The 17,555-nt window shown below is 40.3% G+C and overlaps 4 protein-coding genes and 1 pseudogene across 5 annotated transcripts in view; 2 read left to right on the forward strand and 3 right to left on the reverse strand.

The window, feature by feature from the left end:
* Positions 1–278: 278 nt before the first annotated feature.
* On the reverse strand, positions 279–3,549 carry LOC149035332 (TNF receptor-associated factor 4-like). The gene is made up of 3 exons (XM_089192503.1): positions 2,590–3,549; positions 715–1,185; positions 279–468 (listed from the first exon to the last, which is right to left on the reverse strand). Exons 1-3 carry the CDS (start codon positions 2,664–2,666, stop codon positions 279–281), a joined length of 738 nt encoding a protein of 245 aa, XP_089048629.1. The 5' UTR covers positions 2,667–3,549.
* Positions 3,550–6,373: 2,824 nt separating this feature from the next.
* Positions 6,374–11,003, reverse strand: LOC149035333 (uncharacterized). Its single transcript, XM_089192504.1, has 3 exons — positions 10,688–11,003; positions 7,135–7,992; positions 6,374–7,035 (listed from the first exon to the last, which is right to left on the reverse strand). The coding sequence occupies exons 1-3, from the start codon at positions 11,001–11,003 to the stop codon at positions 6,374–6,376; spliced, it is 1,836 nt and encodes a 611-aa protein (XP_089048630.1).
* The window catches only part of LOC149035334 (uncharacterized), a 121,770-nt pseudogene continuing 111,103 nt past the window's right edge, over positions 6,889–17,555 (forward strand). The window contains exon 1 of the transcript XR_016182064.1: positions 6,889–6,986. The product of XR_016182064.1 is annotated as an uncharacterized LOC149035334 (transcript). The remainder of the gene's footprint in view (positions 6,987–17,555) is intronic.
* Positions 12,400–13,407, forward strand: LOC149035335 (uncharacterized). The gene has a single exon (XM_089192505.1). The coding sequence runs from the start codon at positions 12,400–12,402 to the stop codon at positions 13,405–13,407; it is 1,008 nt and encodes a 335-aa protein (XP_089048631.1).
* On the reverse strand, positions 13,924–16,186 carry LOC149035336 (uncharacterized). Its single transcript, XM_089192122.1, has 3 exons — positions 15,640–16,186; positions 15,194–15,400; positions 13,924–14,916 (listed from the first exon to the last, which is right to left on the reverse strand). Exons 1-3 carry the CDS (start codon positions 15,857–15,859, stop codon positions 14,405–14,407), a joined length of 939 nt encoding a protein of 312 aa, XP_089048248.1. The 5' UTR covers positions 15,860–16,186; the 3' UTR covers positions 13,924–14,404.

Genomic DNA, 17,555 nt, shown 5'->3' on the forward strand with positions numbered 1-17,555 from the left:
AATATCTTTTGGAATTCGGTTTGACGACTTCGGCACTGTCCATCGGTAGCACTTTCGCTTAGAAAACTCCCTTTTCACGGCAACTTGAGACTGCAAATAATAATAATAACAATATTTAGAAAAACAACGATAATAATAATAATAATAATATTATCATCATTATTATTATTATTATTGAAAGTAAGAAACAAAAGCAAATAAAAACGAAAACATCGAAATTCTAACTGAATGAAAAGTATCTCAATTGTTATAATTGAAAACGAGTCTCCTAAATGAGATCAACAAACCTTGTCATAAATCGCGCGCTGAAGACTTTCAACTTGACTCTTAAGTAGCGACTGGTGGCTTCCTTGATAAAGTTCGTTGTGGGCATTTTCCATCCCTAACTGGTAGAAATTGTTACAACCGGCCACGCTGCATTTCATCATTCTTTTAGGACATTCGTCCAAATGAAGGTGAACATGGGACCTGAAATAGACACACATGGATCTTACGTTATCGGGCTTCTTTGGTAATTTTATTACTATTACCAGGTTAACCCTTCAAGAGGCCAAAAAAAATTTTAACAAGTTTTACCTTAACTGCGCTTTACTACTGGGGCAAAACCGGGTGTTGGTCCTTTTGATTAATTTTTTTTTCCATGCTCTTTTCTTTAACAAAATGATGACAAAATTTTGTGAATCAATTCATGGCGATAACTGAATGATAACTGACCTGGGCAAATTATGGCCACAATTTAATGGACATGGTCCGGGCTTTTCTTGACAGGTTGGTTCATGCTGATCTAGTATATACCTCTCCACCTCAGCAGTGCAGTACTTGCAAGGTACTTTCTCTTGAGGGCAGATCTCCAAGTGACGCTCAAGTGAATCTCGCAAATGCGATCCAGGACAGCCATTGGGGCATTCCAGAAGGAGGAATGAGCAGGTCTCTTGATGTCTCTCCTTAGAACCATGCTCACTGACCCACGAGCAGCCAACGTTTGTGCATTTCACATTCAATTTGGAAATGACTGAACTGAGGGGTATGCTGATGTTCAACATGTGTTCGTTGATTGGCTCCCGACATACTGCACACGCCTTTTCCCGTCCACCTCCGGATTGATTTGAAATAAGCTGATGTATACATTCTTGGCATCCACTGTGTCCGCACAATAAGGACACGGGTCTGTTCATCAGCTCCTTGCTAAAAAATAGAACGTGATTCCATCAACAAAAAATACTTGAACTCATTTTACAGCTTTCAATCCACGTAAAGATTTATAAACACACAACTGGCATCAGATCCCGTCTAGGGTGGCACCTAGCGTATGCCCCGCAACGGGGACCTACGCATAAATGCAAAAAACCTAAACATGAGCGCAAGCGTTGGCTACCGTAATCAGCCGAATCGCGTCTTTTGATAACCGACTAGCACTAACCCAATATGAAAGCAGCACAAAAATCAAAAGAACACAAGATGTTTGCTGGATACTTCATGAATTTAACAAAAGATGATCAAAATTCTCCCTAAAAGTAATGGTAAATCTGCCTTGAGCAACCAGACCCGCGACTAAAATTACCAGAGTAAAAATTCAAAGATATGGTTAGACTAGAAAGAACACCGGGCTAAGTGTTTCATGATGGACAGAGAAGTGTTTGTTTTTATGTAAGTAACACTTTTACGAGCCAAGGAAATGAATTTTTCCGCCTTTATGGCACAATTTAGATCTGCGCATCTTGGGTTACTGCGTCTTTTAACTTAACCCGGACTAAAGGTGAAAGCTTTCGGAAAAGGAATCGGTAATAAGCGCCAGGGAAAAAAACAAACTGATCAATTTTAATCGTAAATGAGCTACGAATCATTGTCAAGTTAACAAGCCAAAAGAGAATGTGAACTGTCAATTGTTCGAACTCTTATTAAGGTTTGAATAGGAATTCTTATGCACTTCCACTAAATACTTTGCACCGCACGCATTGAACTAAGTCGCTAGAGTTTTGAGGTCAGGACGCAGTTGCCATAAATTTCCCTTGTTTTGGGTCTTCTTCTTAGCGATTGATCTGTATTCTCTTTTTTTTGCCGAACTTGGAGTTAAACTGACTCTTCCCTTGTCGTCACCTTTTCTTTTTTCTTTCGCAATGAAGCTTGACAGGTCTGGAGAAGGAAAAGTTCCCAATTCTCCCTAGCACGCACAAGCAAAGCCTCGACGTCCAGTGACAACTCACATGGGAAAACTTTCTCGTACGGAACTTTAACGAGAATTGAATGATCTCACAAGGGACGGACAAACGCTTATTTCTCTTATGTTCTTACGATTTCCGAAAGGCAAGCATAGCATAAGCACAAGAAGAACATTTTTAGCTCTTGTTATTGTCCTTATGTCGGCTTATGCTTATGTCACGGCGATCACTAAAGAGAACTACATTGGCGAATGAAGTGATGGTAGGTTGCTGCTGTTCTCACTAAAGTTTAACTCGTTCATGGAACTCACGGTAACAATTCAGCCTCGTATGGCCCGGTAGATTAAAGGGCAAATAAACTAAAAAAACTTATGACCTAGACAAGTTTTGAAAGACAATACGTTAACTAATCAATAAAAGTAAACCTTACCATATTGGGCAAATTAAATGGTCGTCTGTGTTAGCATCGGGTAAAAGCTCGCAGTTGAAGTGGCTCAATCCAGACATATTAGCAAATACCACAGAAAAGGAGAGTAACTTTCAACGATAAAATATCCGTTCACTTCACTTTACCCACTTTAACTCTACAGAACACACAGGGAAATAGGTCTTTAGAGAATTGGGCAATCAATGCTTAAGTTAAAAAGGCACTTTCGTTACACAATGCTAAATCAATCAATTGAAAACGACTTGTGTTTAATATAGCCTAATCCTCAAAAGAACTGAGAACATGGGTCTGCAAACACAACAAGCATTAATGAAGGTTTTAATTAATCAAAAATGCTCTTTTCAAAAATAAATATCACAAAAGGGAAAAGTCTAAAGACTCGAGGGAAAAGAACTCGATTCTGCAAACACCACAGGTAACAATAGCGAAGGCTTTATCAATTAAAAAATTGTCTTAAAAAATAATTATCACAAAAGGCACTTTAGCGGCTTGTTGCTAAAAAAAGGATTCTGTTTGAGCCCAAAGCCTCGAGGGAAAAGGGCATGAGTATGCAAACACAATAGGTAATAATAACTAAAGCTTTATTTATAGAAAGATAATTTTTTTCAAAAACAAATATTACAAAAGGCTCTTGGGCGGCACGCTGCAAAAAAAAAAACAAACAAAAAAAAACAGACAACTAAAAGAGGCTGCAAACCGTTACGATTGCAAGTCACGAGCAAACGTGAGGATTATACAAATAAAACTGCCTTTCAATATAGTGAATCTGCGCGGAGACCAGACGCGCACAATTTTTTCCTTTGGAATGAAGGGACACGTGATCATTATAATCTTTTCAATTTTTCCGAAAACGTATTTCAAAGCCTCCGTTGTAGAGAATCCTTCTCGAAAGAGTGGGCTCTTCTTTTTTCTAAGGGGTGGATAAAAAATGGTCTTTTGTCCATTCCCGACATGGTGTGAATTTCTCGGATCAAAATGGTACATACGACATACAGAAAACTAGAATGCAACGATATTAGCTTAACAGTTTATATCATCAATCGGTATTTTTTCACAGTTTAATTGAATCAATTTGAGTACCTATGGCTGAAGCCTCGCCGAATTACGAGAAACTAAAGCCTAAAGACTCGAGGGAAAAGAACACAAGTCTGCAAACACAATAGGTAACAATAACAAAGGCTTTATTTATTAAAAATCACTGTCTTCAAAAATAAATAGTACAAAAGGCACTTTGGCGGCACGTTGTTGAATCAATGAATTGGAAAAGCCCAAAGACTCAAGGGAAAAAAGCACAAGTCTGCAAACACAATAGGTAATAATAGCTAAAGCTTTATTTATTTTAAAAAACATTGTTTTCGAAAGCAAACATTACAAAAAGGTCTTTAGGGGCGCGCTGCAAAATCGAAATATTGAGAATAAAAATAAAAAAAGTTTTTGCCAAAATAAATGTTACATGTCAGTTGTTTGATCCTTCTTTCATTTAACCTGCGAACATAACGAAATCATACTGATAAAAATCGATGTAGGGATGAAAAATGCGAACGAAAACTAAATCACACAAACTGACAGAAAAATAACCAGAACTAAGTAAGCCAATGGACTTAATAAATACCAAAGTTGAGCTTTCTGGAGTCAGCATAATTAACTTGAAAAACATCTTAAGAACATCTGCATTTCATATCCATAATTTATCGTTCGAAAAGGAGGCTATGAATAAGAAAAGCGAGTTTGCTTATTATTAGATAATATAAATATTTATTATATTGTACCAAAGTTTCAAGGGCAACATGCAATTTTATTTTGTCAATGTACTTTATTTTATAGAGATGATGCTTGATTTATTTTTGATCAATTGTATACTTCAATATAATGTCGGAAATGAGACTAAAGAATCTGCTATGTTCCGAAACTTCACGTTTTATTTTATAAAATCAACTTAATCTCCCGCTCTCTCTCACCGTTCTCTTTCCCATGCTCTGGTCTCTCTCAATTTAAATATATAATATGATCCTATTGTTCAATCATCTGTCACTTATCGCAAAAAATCAACCGGAAATCAATTAACGCTGAATAATCTCTCACACACTCCCCTGTTTTTCTCAACGGAGAAAAACACTAGAATGGCGCACTCGATGAAATTTGAAATTCAATGAACGAAACAGAGAGTCAGTTCAGTATATCAGTTCCGTGTTCCTAAATATCTCTAATCAGCATCAATGTTCGCGTCTTGAATGCGATAACGAGCGGCTGCATCCCTCCTGGGCCTGAATGTTGGGGCTAAGGGGTTGAGCTGCAGAGGAGCCTGTACATTCTCCCGATCGCAGGACAGCTCCAGTGGGTAAAGGTGTCGTACCGCCCGTTCAAGTGTTCCTTTCCCCGCTCGAAGTTTGGCAGCTCGAACGATTCCATCTCGTCCCGAAATCAGATCTTCCACGATTCCAATTTTCCATTTATTGCGATTTCGTTCCTCGTCCTTGATGATGACTACCTCTCCTTTGGCCAGGGGCGTGGTTTGACCCTTGTGTTTCATCCGGTGCCGTTCTCTCAACCCTCGTAAATATTCTGTAGTCCACCTGGTCCACAAAGCCTGCTTGCACCTTCGCAAATATTTAGCTCTTCTACGCAGATCAAATTCTCTTAGATGGCGTGGTTCCAGTTCTGGTAGCTGGTTTGATCGAAGAAATAGCAGTGAGTTAGGGGTAAGCACGGGTAACTGTATGTCTTCGACGTAACATAAAGGGCGATTATTCAAAGCAATCTCCACATCCAGTACCACTTCACACAGCTCTGTCCAGGTCAACATTCCGCATCCGATAGTCTTGTTTAAAGCTGTTTTTACCAGTGCGATGAGGCGCTCGAACTGTCCTCCCCACCAAGCGGCGCGGCTGAGGTTGAATTGCCACTTGATGTTCTCATTTGCTAAGTAATCTTGTGTCTTCTCGTCACGCATAACTTGTTTGAGCCACTTCTCGGCGCCAAAAAAGGTTTTGCCATTGTCGGAATATATCTTCTTCGGACGCCCACAGCGCGCGATGAGCCGTTTTAGACTTCTTAGGAATTCACTGGTTGCCAGGTTTGGTAGTACTTCCAGGAATAATCCTCGGGTAAGACTGCACACGTACAATGCAAGATAGGCCTTTCCTTCTGTTTTGGCTTGTAAGTCACTTGGTAAGGGCCTATCCCATGCGATCTTCGTGTCGCAGGCATCTCTGTAGAGCATTTTTCCAGAGAGGGTCACGGGTGAAGCCAGACCGAGTGGATCGTAGATTTTTGCGACTTTTCCAAGAATACCTCTTTTTGTCGGCTCAGCGGTTGAAATCGGGAAGCTGACTTTAATTTCGTCCTTTCCTTTGTCCCAGGGGACTCCTAGCAGTTTTGATTCGCCCTTTCTGGTTCCCAGCTGTTGTTTGGCGTAACTCTGACTTTCTTCATCTACAGTCGCAGTTTCAACTTCTAGTTCCCGATCGTTGGAATGCCACTTGTGCAGCTTGAAGGTCGCCTCACCAAAGATGGTCGTGGCTGTCATCTTGATTTCTAACGCTCGTTCTGTTGTCTCCCCACCACTGATTAAATCATCCACGTACATACTGCGCTCTATCTCCTCTACTAATTCCGGGTTCACCATTTTTTATCGCTGTAGATGTTCTTTGATAACTGCGGCCAAGAGGAATGGAGACGGTGCCAAACCAAAAAGTACTCGAGTGAATCGCAAGGTATCTACTTGTTTGCTTGCCAGATCCTTTATCCAATGAAAGCGTAAGGCATCTCAGTCTTCTCTTCGGACGCGAATTTGCAAAAATGCTTGTTTTAAGTCGCCAGCTATTGCCACGGGATAGAACCTATTTCGTACCAGCACGTTCCAAAGCTGGTTCTGTAGTGGAGGGCCGATTTCGAGGCACTCGTTGAGTGAGGGGACACTTGCATTAGCTCTTGCAGAAGCATCATAAACAATGCGTATCTTTGTAGATTCTGCATTCTCGCGCACGACCGCTTTATGAGGAATGTAGAACTCTTTTCCGTCCTTGACCACCTTGTCAGCGTGTTCTACGATCCCTTGGCTAAGTTGAGTCTGGATAATGTCGTTGTACCTCTCCAGCTCGCCTTGTATCTCTAACTTCTGCACGAGATTTTTGAGACGTTTTAAACTTCCAGTGTGATTGTTCGGTAGGGGGGGGTGATTTCCTTTCCAGGGCAAGTTCGTCTCGTACCAGCCTTCTGAACTCCTAGTTAGTTGCTCTTTGAATTCTTCGTAAACGATTTCCTGGTCTCCACTTGGATTGTCCTTCAAGTGAGAAAACTGAGCTACGATTTCTGCGCATTTTGGGTTTTCCAATGTCAACAACTCATTGCGGTCGACTTTGTTTACTTTGGCTTCTAAGGTGAATTTACCATCGACGCTTCGAATTTGTAGGCCATAGATGTCTATCGCTTTGTTTGAAGTACCAAACATCATTTCAATGCGCTTGAATTGTTGACGGATAGGGCGCAAATGTAAACAGTTCAGAAGCGTTGATGAAGCGTAGGAACTTCCGGCTCCTGTATCCAACAATGCTCGGCATTTAACACCATTCACGTCAACTGTTACCATAGGATACACCACTCCTTTCCTTTCTACGCTCGTTGTGGTCATCAGCTGGTCTCGCGATGTATGTTTGTCACAGATCGACGTATGATGTCTTCGACTGCAGATCTGGCAGCCAGAACGGCTTTTGCACTCAGAAGCACGGTGTCGACTTCCGGTGCAGTTAAAACAAAGCTGTTTCAGTCCTAATTGTTTCCTGCGGTCTCCAACTGTCACAAACTTGTCGCAATTCACAGCTCTGTGGTCAGTTGCGTCACAGTAGACGCACCCTCTTTGTGTTGGCGTAGTTTCGTTTGCGTGAAATGTTTTCTCGCGATCGCGGAATTTAGCACCTTGCTTTCCCGCATTATCCGCGCCGCTCCCAATGGGGTTGATTTCCTTCCAACTTTTCAAAGCTTTTATCAACTGTGAGAAGTCCCAGTCCTGCCAGTCCATTTGTCCTCTCACTAGGTCTGCTTTTACACCCTTTAGTTTGTCGAGCACACTTGTTACATTTCCAGTGACGTCTTTCAATTTGCCCAGTGTCTCCAAAGATTGCACATTGTACACGAGCTTCTTGTAAAATTCGTGGATAGGTGCAGGTTGTGTTCCTGTAATGACAGGTAAATTCGCGATGTTCTGGACGTACGCATTCACGATCTCGCTCGTTTTCCCATATTCGCCGATGAGGATATTCTTTGCCCTTTCGTAGCCCTCTGTTGTGAAAGGCAGTCCGTCTATCTCCGCTCGAACCTTTGGATCTACCAGCTCTTTTAGGTATGCAAACTTGGTCACAGATGCAAGGTTTGCCTTATCAATTTCAGCTTGAAATTTGTTCCAGAACGGCAGCCATGCTTCATACGTCCCATTAAACTTTGTGATCTGTAGTTTCGGTAGCTTTGTTGTCCTTTGTTCAGTCTGATTAACCTTCTCAACAGGTTGCTGTTTTGCCTTGGTCTCTTCCAGTTGGCGTTCGAATTCTAGCTTCATCTCCATTTGCTCTCTTTCGAATTTAAGCTCCTCTTCACGAGCACGGGCTTTCCTTTCTTCTTCGTCCTTGTGCTTTCGATGTTCAATCTCTCCATTCATCTCCACGAGCCATTTTTCTAGTCGCGAAACTTCTTCGTCAGCTTCGGCGATCGGTTCTTCAATGCTGCTGCTCCAACTTCCAACGTCTTCTGCACTTTTCCCGGCCTTGAACATGGTCTGTTCAACCTTTAGTTTAAGCGCGTCTACTTCTTTTACTAATGCTTGTAGGTTGTCGCGATGTCGCGCGACCGCTCCTAGGTTTCCCTTTTCCACAATGCCACGTGTTTTTCCATTAGTGTACAGCAACATCTGCAATTTAGCCTCTGCTTCTTTGGTTAGTTCCTCCATGCTTCGCGCGTCCCGTCGGAGGTGCCACTGTGTCGGAAATGAGACTAAAGAATCTGCTATGTTCCGAAACTTCACGTTTTATTTTATAAAATCAACTTAATCTCCCGCTCTCTCTCACCGTTCTCTTTCCCACGCTCTGGTCTCTCTCAATTTAAATATATAATATGATCCTATTGTTCAATCATCTGTCACTTATCGCAAAAAATCAACCGGAAATCAATTAACGCTGAATAATCTCTCACAATAATAGGGTAAATTGTTTTATTTGCTATGTTATATTTTATTGGTTAATTGTAGGTCCGCGTCAGCCTCATTAGCTGCTAATTTTCTTAATGTGATTTCTTTTGCCGCTTTTTCTTTGAAGAAGTGGGAGTACCCAAATTCCACCAAAACTAACGCTATTTTATGCTCTCTGGTCTGTTAAAGCTAGACCCTGACTTTTTTTTCTTTTTAGTCTGTGCTAGAAATGACACGCTCTATCCACGATAAAAACTTTTAATTTTTTTACGGTGTTGTAAACGGATTTCTATGATTGTTAGACTAAGGGCTTCACGGGTTAGTTAAGTTCTTAAAATAATATAAATTCCAGTTTGTATATATATAACATGAAATAAACTGTGATAACGATTATTGAAGGAAGGAAAGATGAACGAAAACTGAATCACTCAAATATACCTAAACTGTGAAAAAAAAGCGCGTGTTATAAATGACCGCCCAGAAACCCAGATTCGCTGCCAGGCCAATTTTTCGTTCCTCTATTTTTCTTTTCGCTTTTTCTTAAACGAAGAGGGAATGCTTACAATCTTCTAAAGGCAGACTATACTTTTTTTCAAATGTGCCGAAAATAATCTGTTGCACCCACGATAAAAACTCTCATTAATCCTGGTGTTTTTACTCTTTTCTTTTTTGTCATTTTCTCGTTATTTTTCTTGTTTTTATTTATTTATTTAATTATTGCTGCTTGGTGCATACTGTCGATCACACAATGTTAGGGATTCTAAGTTTGCCGTTACAAAAGCATATGGGTTTAAATTATTAAAGAAACGAGGCTCGATTGAAAAATGGAGGCTTGATTGGAAAATGGAGGCTCGATTGGAAAATGGAGGCTCGATTGAAAAATGGAGGCTCGATTGGAAAATCAAGGGCAGATTTACCAGAAACCTTGAGTGATCCCAAATTTTAGTATGAAAATAATTACCGCTATACTCGTCGCTTTGTCGAGTTTGAAACACATGAGCAAGTAAGTAAGCCACAGTTGACATTCACGATAGAGGCTAAGTTATAAATATGTCGCTTTAATGGTTGTTTTGTGTAATTCGTTGACGTGGCGTTTAATTGACACCCAAAAGCACTACCGGAAGGAAAACGCTAATTGTTACATGATCGAAAAGATTTTAAATGAAAAAAGGTTTTAAAAGTGTTCCTCATTCAGCCCCTCTAAAACCCTAAATTGTTTTGCGTTCAGCCCAATGGATTGGACGCCTGAAATGTGCGCTTCGAATTTTAAATGAAATTCAGTGCGGCATACGTCGCACTTGGCAAAAGTTCTGAAGTATGTTCTGCAGAACATCCATGACAATGACAAAGCGCGAGCTTTCCGGGAAACAATTTGCACGAGCGAGGCCCACTACTGATAAATTTATGTAAACGCAATGGAAATGACGAGACCAGGTACCAGAATCACCTGGCCGTGAAGACTTTCAACATGCCAAAAAAACTATAATAAAAAATGAAATTGCCAATGATATTATAGACGTCATCCGTCAAGACTTAAGTGCGAATTTCTCAAAATCAGTTTGTGCAAATGTCTCAAAACTATTGCGTTAGTCCAAAGTTATTGTGCTCAGATGAAAATTACAATCTTGTTCCGATTGCAAAACTAGGGTCACACTTGAAAATGGACTAGACAACAGTACTTTACAAGAAGATCAACAGATTCTCGCAAAAGTTTGCAAAGTATGAATCCTGTCCATCTGTCGAAATAATTTGTCCGAACCATCACTGAAGAGTGTTAGAGCCTTGGTATCTCCTGTAGTGCTCATAATTTTTAAGCTCAAGTTTGATCGCTTGACCAGTTTATTTGTTATCTTGTTCAACTAGTAAAGCTTCACGAAAAAGCTTTGACCCGTTTTGAACATTTACTATATTGAGCATTACTATCTGACCTTTTCATGGTGGAAGTACACCCCAGAGGGCAGGACACGTCGACATAATCACAATCCGCTTTCAAATGTAGAGGTTTCTCTTTGCGGAGGAGTTGTTGCCCACAGGCACACCATATCTCTTCTTCTGGGCAGACTGACTTGTGCTGTAACGCATCTCCCCGCTTAAACTTGGCTGAGCACAAGCCCCAGTGCTGCTCGATTTCTTGGCAGTCATGGATAACATTCTGCCTGATATCCTCGAGGGGCACATCCCTCTCACAACCCAGGCACTTGGCTGTCATGCCTTGCATCATTTTAGCCGCAAACAAGTTTCTACAGAAACTTTATTCTTGGCTGCCAGCACATATGGCAATTACGTGCCCCATTTTCCACCATTCGTTCGGCGCAGTGACCACAAACAGAATGACCACACGGGTGACATATTTTAGCATCGACCATTGAACAAGTACTGCAACATGAATAAAGATAAATTAGGAATAACCATAAGACAACCATGACTTGAAAAGTTCGCGATACGTACTAAATCTCACATAAAAATTCCTGTGGGAAACCGGTAAGGTCGATAAAATCAAAATAGTCTTGTGAAGACGACATGCTTGATTTTCTGATTGAACCTTGACTTACGGAGCGCACACTTAACAATCTGTTCTGAGGTTCTGCCTACGCTTAATGCCAACGCAACAAGCCTCCTTTCCATTGATGCCCAATCAAAACACCGAAATGGTATAATGAATAGGGCATTTTAGTACAAATGAAGGCATTTTTGTTAGAAAAAAAGATAGCGATCGCGACTTAAAGACCACACGAGTACTAACACCCAATGTGTGAAAGTCGGCCAAACCTCAGTGAATGTCCTCACAACATTTCGCTAGATCCGGACGGCTGTTGGCCTGTTTTTTTCCCTATTATTGCTAACTGTGAGAATTTTGTTCAAGATCACGACAATTTCTTTTTCGTGATATTCCATGATTACCTTTGCTTGTGCACGTTGAAGTTAAGGTCACCACTTTTACTCATGCACAACTTTGTCGAAGGGGAAGCCATTGGAAAGGAAGGGAATAATTTGTTTCAATATGGAGAAAAAATATAGATGTGAGAAACGATTGCTAACGCTGACTTTTTTGTTTCAACATTTTAAGTGACAGATTTTATGTTCACATTTCATTCTTCTACAAGATCGCCACTGATATCTCTCAGCTTATTGGCCCTACTTGCCGCCTGCAAATTCGTGAAGAGGGCGTTTCACGCCTCTTTTTTGAACACTTTGATTGGATGGTAAATTCAACCACGAGCGACATCGTTAGTCATGCCAATGATACACAGAAGAGAGATAGGGAAAGGTCTAATACTTGCATTAGGTTACAATTACTTCTTCGCGTATCACAAAACAAACAAACAAAAACAAAAAAATGAAAGAGAAAAGAAAAAAGCAGGCAGGACTTTAAACAAGTTCGTGTCGAGTTGTTGCGGCTCAAGGCCGATTTACACGAAAGAAAATTTTTGGTACGGCTCGGGTAAAAACGGTTCGCGTACCAAAAAAAAGTAGCACTGGTGCTTGTTTACACGTCCTTTTTTCTGCCGTGCTAAGCGGTTGGAATTAACGTCTTGGTTCGGGTAAAAGGCTCAACATCTTGGCCAGCGTTTGCAATTCTCGCTTTGTACGCATGCGGCTTGCTAAGTAAGAACATCATGGCGGACGAAAAGTATCTTGAGTTTCTCCTGCTAAAAAGATCTAGCGTCTTTTCGAAAGGAATTACGAAGTCAAGCTTTTCGTCTTTATCTTTCCAGAAGAACAGAAAAAGAAGAAGAATATACAAATTGTTGATAATTGCATCCATGCTAGCTTGTAATACTATAGAGCGAAGATTCTGGACATTGGCACGCACAGATCAATGGTTTCAGATCGTGGAAACCGCATTCACCGACAAGGAGTGGTACGATAACTTTCGTGTTTCCAAAACAACATTTGAATACATTGTTTCACAGATTGAAGACGAAATTGGTCGTCAGGATACTTCAATGCGTAAAGCCATCTCCCCAAGGAAGAGAACAGCCATAACACTTTATTACATGAGCTCCACAGCGGAATACCGGACAATAGCAAACTTATTTGGGTTATCAAAGTCGTTTGTTTGTCTTTGCATAAAAGATGTTTGCAAAGCAATAACAAAAAAGCTGAAAACAGATTTCTTGTCAATACCAAAGGGAGAAGATTTGAGTGAAGTCATGAAGCTCTACAAGGAGAAATGGGGATTTCCCTCATGTGCAGGTGCTATAGATGGCACCCACATTCCAAAACAAGCTCCTCTGGAAAATCGTACTGATTATATAAATAGGAAATCTTATCACAGTATAGTGCTGCAGGCAATGGTGGACTCAAAGTACTTATTTCGAGATGTGGTCATTGGTTGGCCAGGCAGCGTCCATGACGCAAGAGTGCTTTCTAATTCAGAAATTTATAATCGTGGATGTAAAGGAGATCTTTTTGATCCCAATATCAAAGAAACAATACTCGGTATTGATATTGCTCCTGTTATTCTTGGCGACCCTGCTTACCCTCTCTTGGACTGGCTAATAAAAGCTTACCCAGAAAATCAAAACACACCCAACTGGCAGAGGCACTTTAATTATAGGCTTAGCAGAACACGTATGACTGTAGAGGACACATTTGGTAGATGGAAAGGACGTTTTCGATGAGTTCTTAAGCGTGTTGATATGGCTGTTGACTCCACATGTTACCTTGTGGTTGCTTCATGCATCCTTCATAACATCTGTGAATTAAAGAGGGGTGCCTGTTTAGAAGAATGGCTCGAGGATATACAGAATGCTGTTGAACAGCCCGACATCATCCCATTGGCAATTATCGAAAGACAGACTGAAACAGATGCTGCCAACATTCGAGATGCCCTTGCACTATTCTTTAGGACACCAGAGGGCCGACATATTGGAAGGGGTGGTGAATAATTTCACAGTCACAAAACACTTTCACATTCATTACAGTTAGACAGTTGCTGCCATGGATCCTGAGTTTATCATATGAATTGTTGTATCAATGACATCTTGCACTTTTTTGTGGGAGGTTTTGTTTAATTTTGCAATCAAAAAGTTGTATCTCTGCTTGTGCGAGGTTTTAACATCAATTGAAAAAAAAAGTAATTAGTCTGTTGAGTTTCTCGTGTAAATTATAAATAAACCAATGATGATCACAATAAAAACAGTTCAAACAGCAACTTTATTTGAAAGTGGTTTTCAGAGAAATATTAACAATGATAGTAACAAATTTGTTCCACAAGTGGTTCTTAAATTAACAATATAATAAATTTGTAACAGAAACTTGTTAGTCCTGATGAACATAACTTTTAACTTCTATTCCAGCTTCATATCAGTAAGATGTCAGCTTAAACAACGCCAAAATTTCTTACACTTAAAAAAGTCTTTAATTCTGGTTCTTACCCATGTTTTCTAAAACACAATGCATCAATAGTGTGCAGAACAATATATTCCCTTGCTGATTTTAACCTTCTTTAAAATGACCAAATGATTTGGTCTCAAGGACAATAAACAGTCACGTAAAACTATTTCCGTATGAAAGATGTGAACCAGATGGTTACAAAACAGAGGGAAAAAAGCCTTTTCACAAATTGTCTCTTCACATCAACAACAACCAACGGCAACCTCTGAAAACTATAAGTCTTTACATTTCATAAAAGCTGCTCTCACTGCCACTGTGGACAGGGTTGCTTCCTTCATAGAAATCCATTCTTTGAAATGGATTTCTATTTTGGCTTAAAAGATTAACCAACATCAGCTCATGTTGTCGCTCCTCCCTGCGACGCTCATTCTCTAATTCTTTCAGCCGTATTTCGTGCACCAACATTTCTTTTTGGCACATGTTCTCAAGCTTTACAAGCATGTCCATCTCCTGTTCAGCGGCAGTTTTGAAGCTCTCGGTTAACACTGCAAACGATTTCTCAAATCTGGTCATTTTGCCTTTCTTGACAACTTTGTTTTTTTTCGTATCAGTTTTTGCTTCCGCTTCCATCTCCAATTTGGGTTTTTTTGCCCCACTTAGTCTTTCCTCTCTTGCCCTACTGCTTCCCTCGACACTGCCTTTTGAATTTGAGCTCAACTCTTCATTGTCAGCTTCATCACCAGATTCGACGTTGGTTTCGTCCTCGATGTTCCCTTCTGTTCCGCTATCCAAATCTTAACAGGGGAACAAAATAATTACGAACACAGAGAAGGTAAGGTAAACAGGGGAAGTACAAGAAAATTATGTGATTCCAAAGTTGCATTTAGTAAAAGTTTGTAAGACAGTAACATACTGAGCTACCACTTCTGTCAGCATAACAAATCAAAATCTTGTTAATTTTGGTAAATGATAATGTTACTTCAGGCTGTAGTGACTGGCGAACATCATCATCATCATGATGATGATGATGACGACGACGACGACGATGACGACGACGATGATGAAACAAACCTGTACTTTCAGCAGGTGCACTTGAATCAATAAGGCATGCAGGTGAAGATGTGTCCCTGTGACCACATGCTTGATCCATCTCATCAAAAAACTTCCATTTTTTCTGACGTTCACTGCCACTTCTTTTTTGCTTACCGTGATGTTGTTTGTACTGCTGTCTCAGCTTTTTCCATTTGTTAATGATGGCATCTAAACTGATATTAATACCTACAAAACAAAGAGGCTAAGTTGCCAGGTATTCTACAACAAACACTTCTCTTCATCAAGGCTTGCATTATCTGACATATGAAATGGTGAGCGAAAATAACATCCAGTCCCTTAACTAGCATCACGATTAAATTTGAAGAGCCCCTGTTACAAATGGAAAGTACTAATTTCGATCTAACTAGTTTTTCATTGAAAACCTTTCGCATAAACCACTGGGGCATAAACATCGATCAGCTTACCTTTCTTTTGAATCTGTACTTGAACAGTTTTGTAAGCGGCCCTTTTCTCCTTTGGCGTCTTCGCATTATCCAGACTAAACATAACTGTCTCTTCTTGCATTATTTGAATTAATTCCTTTACATCTTCCTCTTTCCATGAGTATCCACGCGATTTTTTGGGCGACTTTCCTTTGGAGTTTACTTCCGCCATGTTGAAACGTGAAGTGAACTTTCTGCACATGCTCCCAACAAATGGTGCTGACTAATCGCATAAAGGCTCACTCGGAAAATGTTGGTTTGGCACGGCTTATCGTTTACACTACGCACTTTATCCGACCCGGGCTAGAGTTTTTGGAATGCGTACCAATTTTATCCGTGCTCAGACTACCTCGCGAGTAAGTCCGAGCACGGATAAAACTTTGGTTTGGGTGCCAGAAACATCGGTCGGCATGGATGAGGCAAAGTTGTTTGCACAACTAAATTCATCCGTGCCGAACCAATGTTTCTGGTACGCGTACCAATTTTATCCGAGCCGTGCCAAAAATTTTCTGTCGTGTAAATCGGCCTTCAGTGACCTCATAGGGAATGGCCACACTGGTCAGAGACCTTGGCCATCGACCCAACGGACAAGTAATGTAAAATTAAAAAATGTAACATGAAAAAATTAAACACATACATTAAGTTGATTTACGTTCAAGGAACAACCTCCTGAAACAACCATGTATGGGAAAGGTCGCGGTACCTGCCGAATTTCACGTAAAAATTCCTTTGAAATATCGCTGAGGTCGACTCAACAGAAAAAACGTTGTTCAGGCGACGTGCTTGAGTATGCTGTTGTTGTTTCATTGCGAATGTAACTTTAAAATAAGCTTTCTTTTAAAACGTTTTGCCTCTAAACCCTAAGACAATAAGCTTTTCATGAAAGAGTTTATGAGTCTATTAAACTCAGCCACGTCAAAAGGAGCGCTCGCTTGAGAGGCGTTCTAGTAGAGGACTAGGAGCATGCCGAGGGAGCATTTAAGGCAACAAAAGATTTCGCGAAATTGAATCTTCGGTCCTCAAAAATTTTTTTTTTTCAATGAGTAGCTCAAAATTGTTTCGCAATTTTCAAAAAAGTCACTTTTTGATGGAAGAGAGCTGTCGAACTTTCAAATATGTTTCCTTGAAATGAAAGTCCAAAAAGCTCGCGTACTTCACAACAGGCTGTCATAACTTTTTTCTTTGCAAGTTTCTGAGAATTCTCCCTTTCGTTAAACCAAATGCAAGAAACTCAAAGCAACTTCGCTGACCCACACATTCTACTAGTCATTTGTACTTGGTCCGTCGTGTAATGTTTTTTCTTCAAAGTTTCAAGTAACATTACATTTTTAACATATAGAGATTCATTGCTGAAACTCACTCTCTGAAACGTAGACAGATATGAGGTAATTGGTTGGTGCAATAAATCGTCACACCCGAATTTGGAGAAGCGATTTGTGATTAAAGATGTTAGAGAGGAAAATTATTGTCTCCGCAAGTTTACAAATTAATTTAGTATCTGACGGGTTACAAAATAGAACTTTGAAAGAGAAAAAGACAAAATTAGCGCAATGTTTACCATCATTGGCACACGCAAAGGCACGTTCTGTTACAGTGGATGATATTTAGCTATTAAAACTCTAAGACTGCGGAACACGTCTGCTCCTCCTCTCCAATCTCGCCACATCTGCTCATGGAGGAAAGCGGGGATGTCCTCTCTTCTAACTCCCTTTTCAGGACAGGATCCTCGCAACCGTAGAGTGCAGTTCACGATGGCTCCAAAGGTGTATAAGGATGACGAGTTTTCCAAGAGGAATTCTGAGAAACTCTCTAAAAAAGCTTCCAGTGCGTAGAGATCTTTTCTGTCGACAAGTTGCACAACGCTTAAAGAAAGAAATAGAAGCAAGAAAGGCGTGTGA

This window comes from Pocillopora damicornis, chromosome 13 (assembly GCF_964200805.1).
Source record: "Pocillopora damicornis chromosome 13, jaPocDami1.2, whole genome shotgun sequence".
Classification (NCBI taxonomy): Eukaryota; Metazoa; Cnidaria; class Anthozoa; order Scleractinia; family Pocilloporidae; genus Pocillopora; species Pocillopora damicornis.

What these genes read in the sequence shown, in the direction of transcription:
- LOC149035332 (XM_089192503.1), bottom strand. Translation starts at nt 2,666, where the DNA reads ATGTCTGGATTGAGCCACTTCAACTGCGAGCTTTTACCCGATGCTAAC. An exon ending in CATTTAATTTGCCCAATATG is followed by an intron (nt 1,186 to 2,589) that starts GTAAGGTTTACT and finishes TCTATTTTTTAG; the next exon opens with CAAGGAGCTGATGAACAGAC. An exon ending in TGTGGCCATAATTTGCCCAG is followed by an intron (nt 469 to 714) that starts GTCAGTTATCAT and finishes TGTCTATTTCAG; the next exon opens with GTCCCATGTTCACCTTCATT.
- LOC149035333 (XM_089192504.1), bottom strand. Translation starts at nt 11,003, where the DNA reads ATGATGCAAGGCATGACAGCCAAGTGCCTGGGTTGTGAGAGGGATGTG. An exon ending in AGATAGTAATGCTCAATATA is followed by an intron (nt 7,993 to 10,687) that starts GTAAATGTTCAA and finishes ACAAATTTCAAG; the next exon opens with CTGAAATTGATAAGGCAAAC. An exon ending in GTTGGATACAGGAGCCGGAA is followed by an intron (nt 7,036 to 7,134) that starts GTTCCTACGCTT and finishes CTTCAAACAAAG; the next exon opens with CGATAGACATCTATGGCCTA.
- LOC149035335 (XM_089192505.1), top strand. Translation starts at nt 12,400, where the DNA reads ATGGCGGACGAAAAGTATCTTGAGTTTCTCCTGCTAAAAAGATCTAGC.
- LOC149035336 (XM_089192122.1), bottom strand. Translation starts at nt 15,859, where the DNA reads ATGTGCAGAAAGTTCACTTCACGTTTCAACATGGCGGAAGTAAACTCC. An exon ending in AGTACAGATTCAAAAGAAAG is followed by an intron (nt 15,401 to 15,639) that starts GTAAGCTGATCG and finishes TTTGTTTTGTAG; the next exon opens with GTATTAATATCAGTTTAGAT. An exon ending in TGCACCTGCTGAAAGTACAG is followed by an intron (nt 14,917 to 15,193) that starts GTTTGTTTCATC and finishes TCCCCTGTTAAG; the next exon opens with ATTTGGATAGCGGAACAGAA.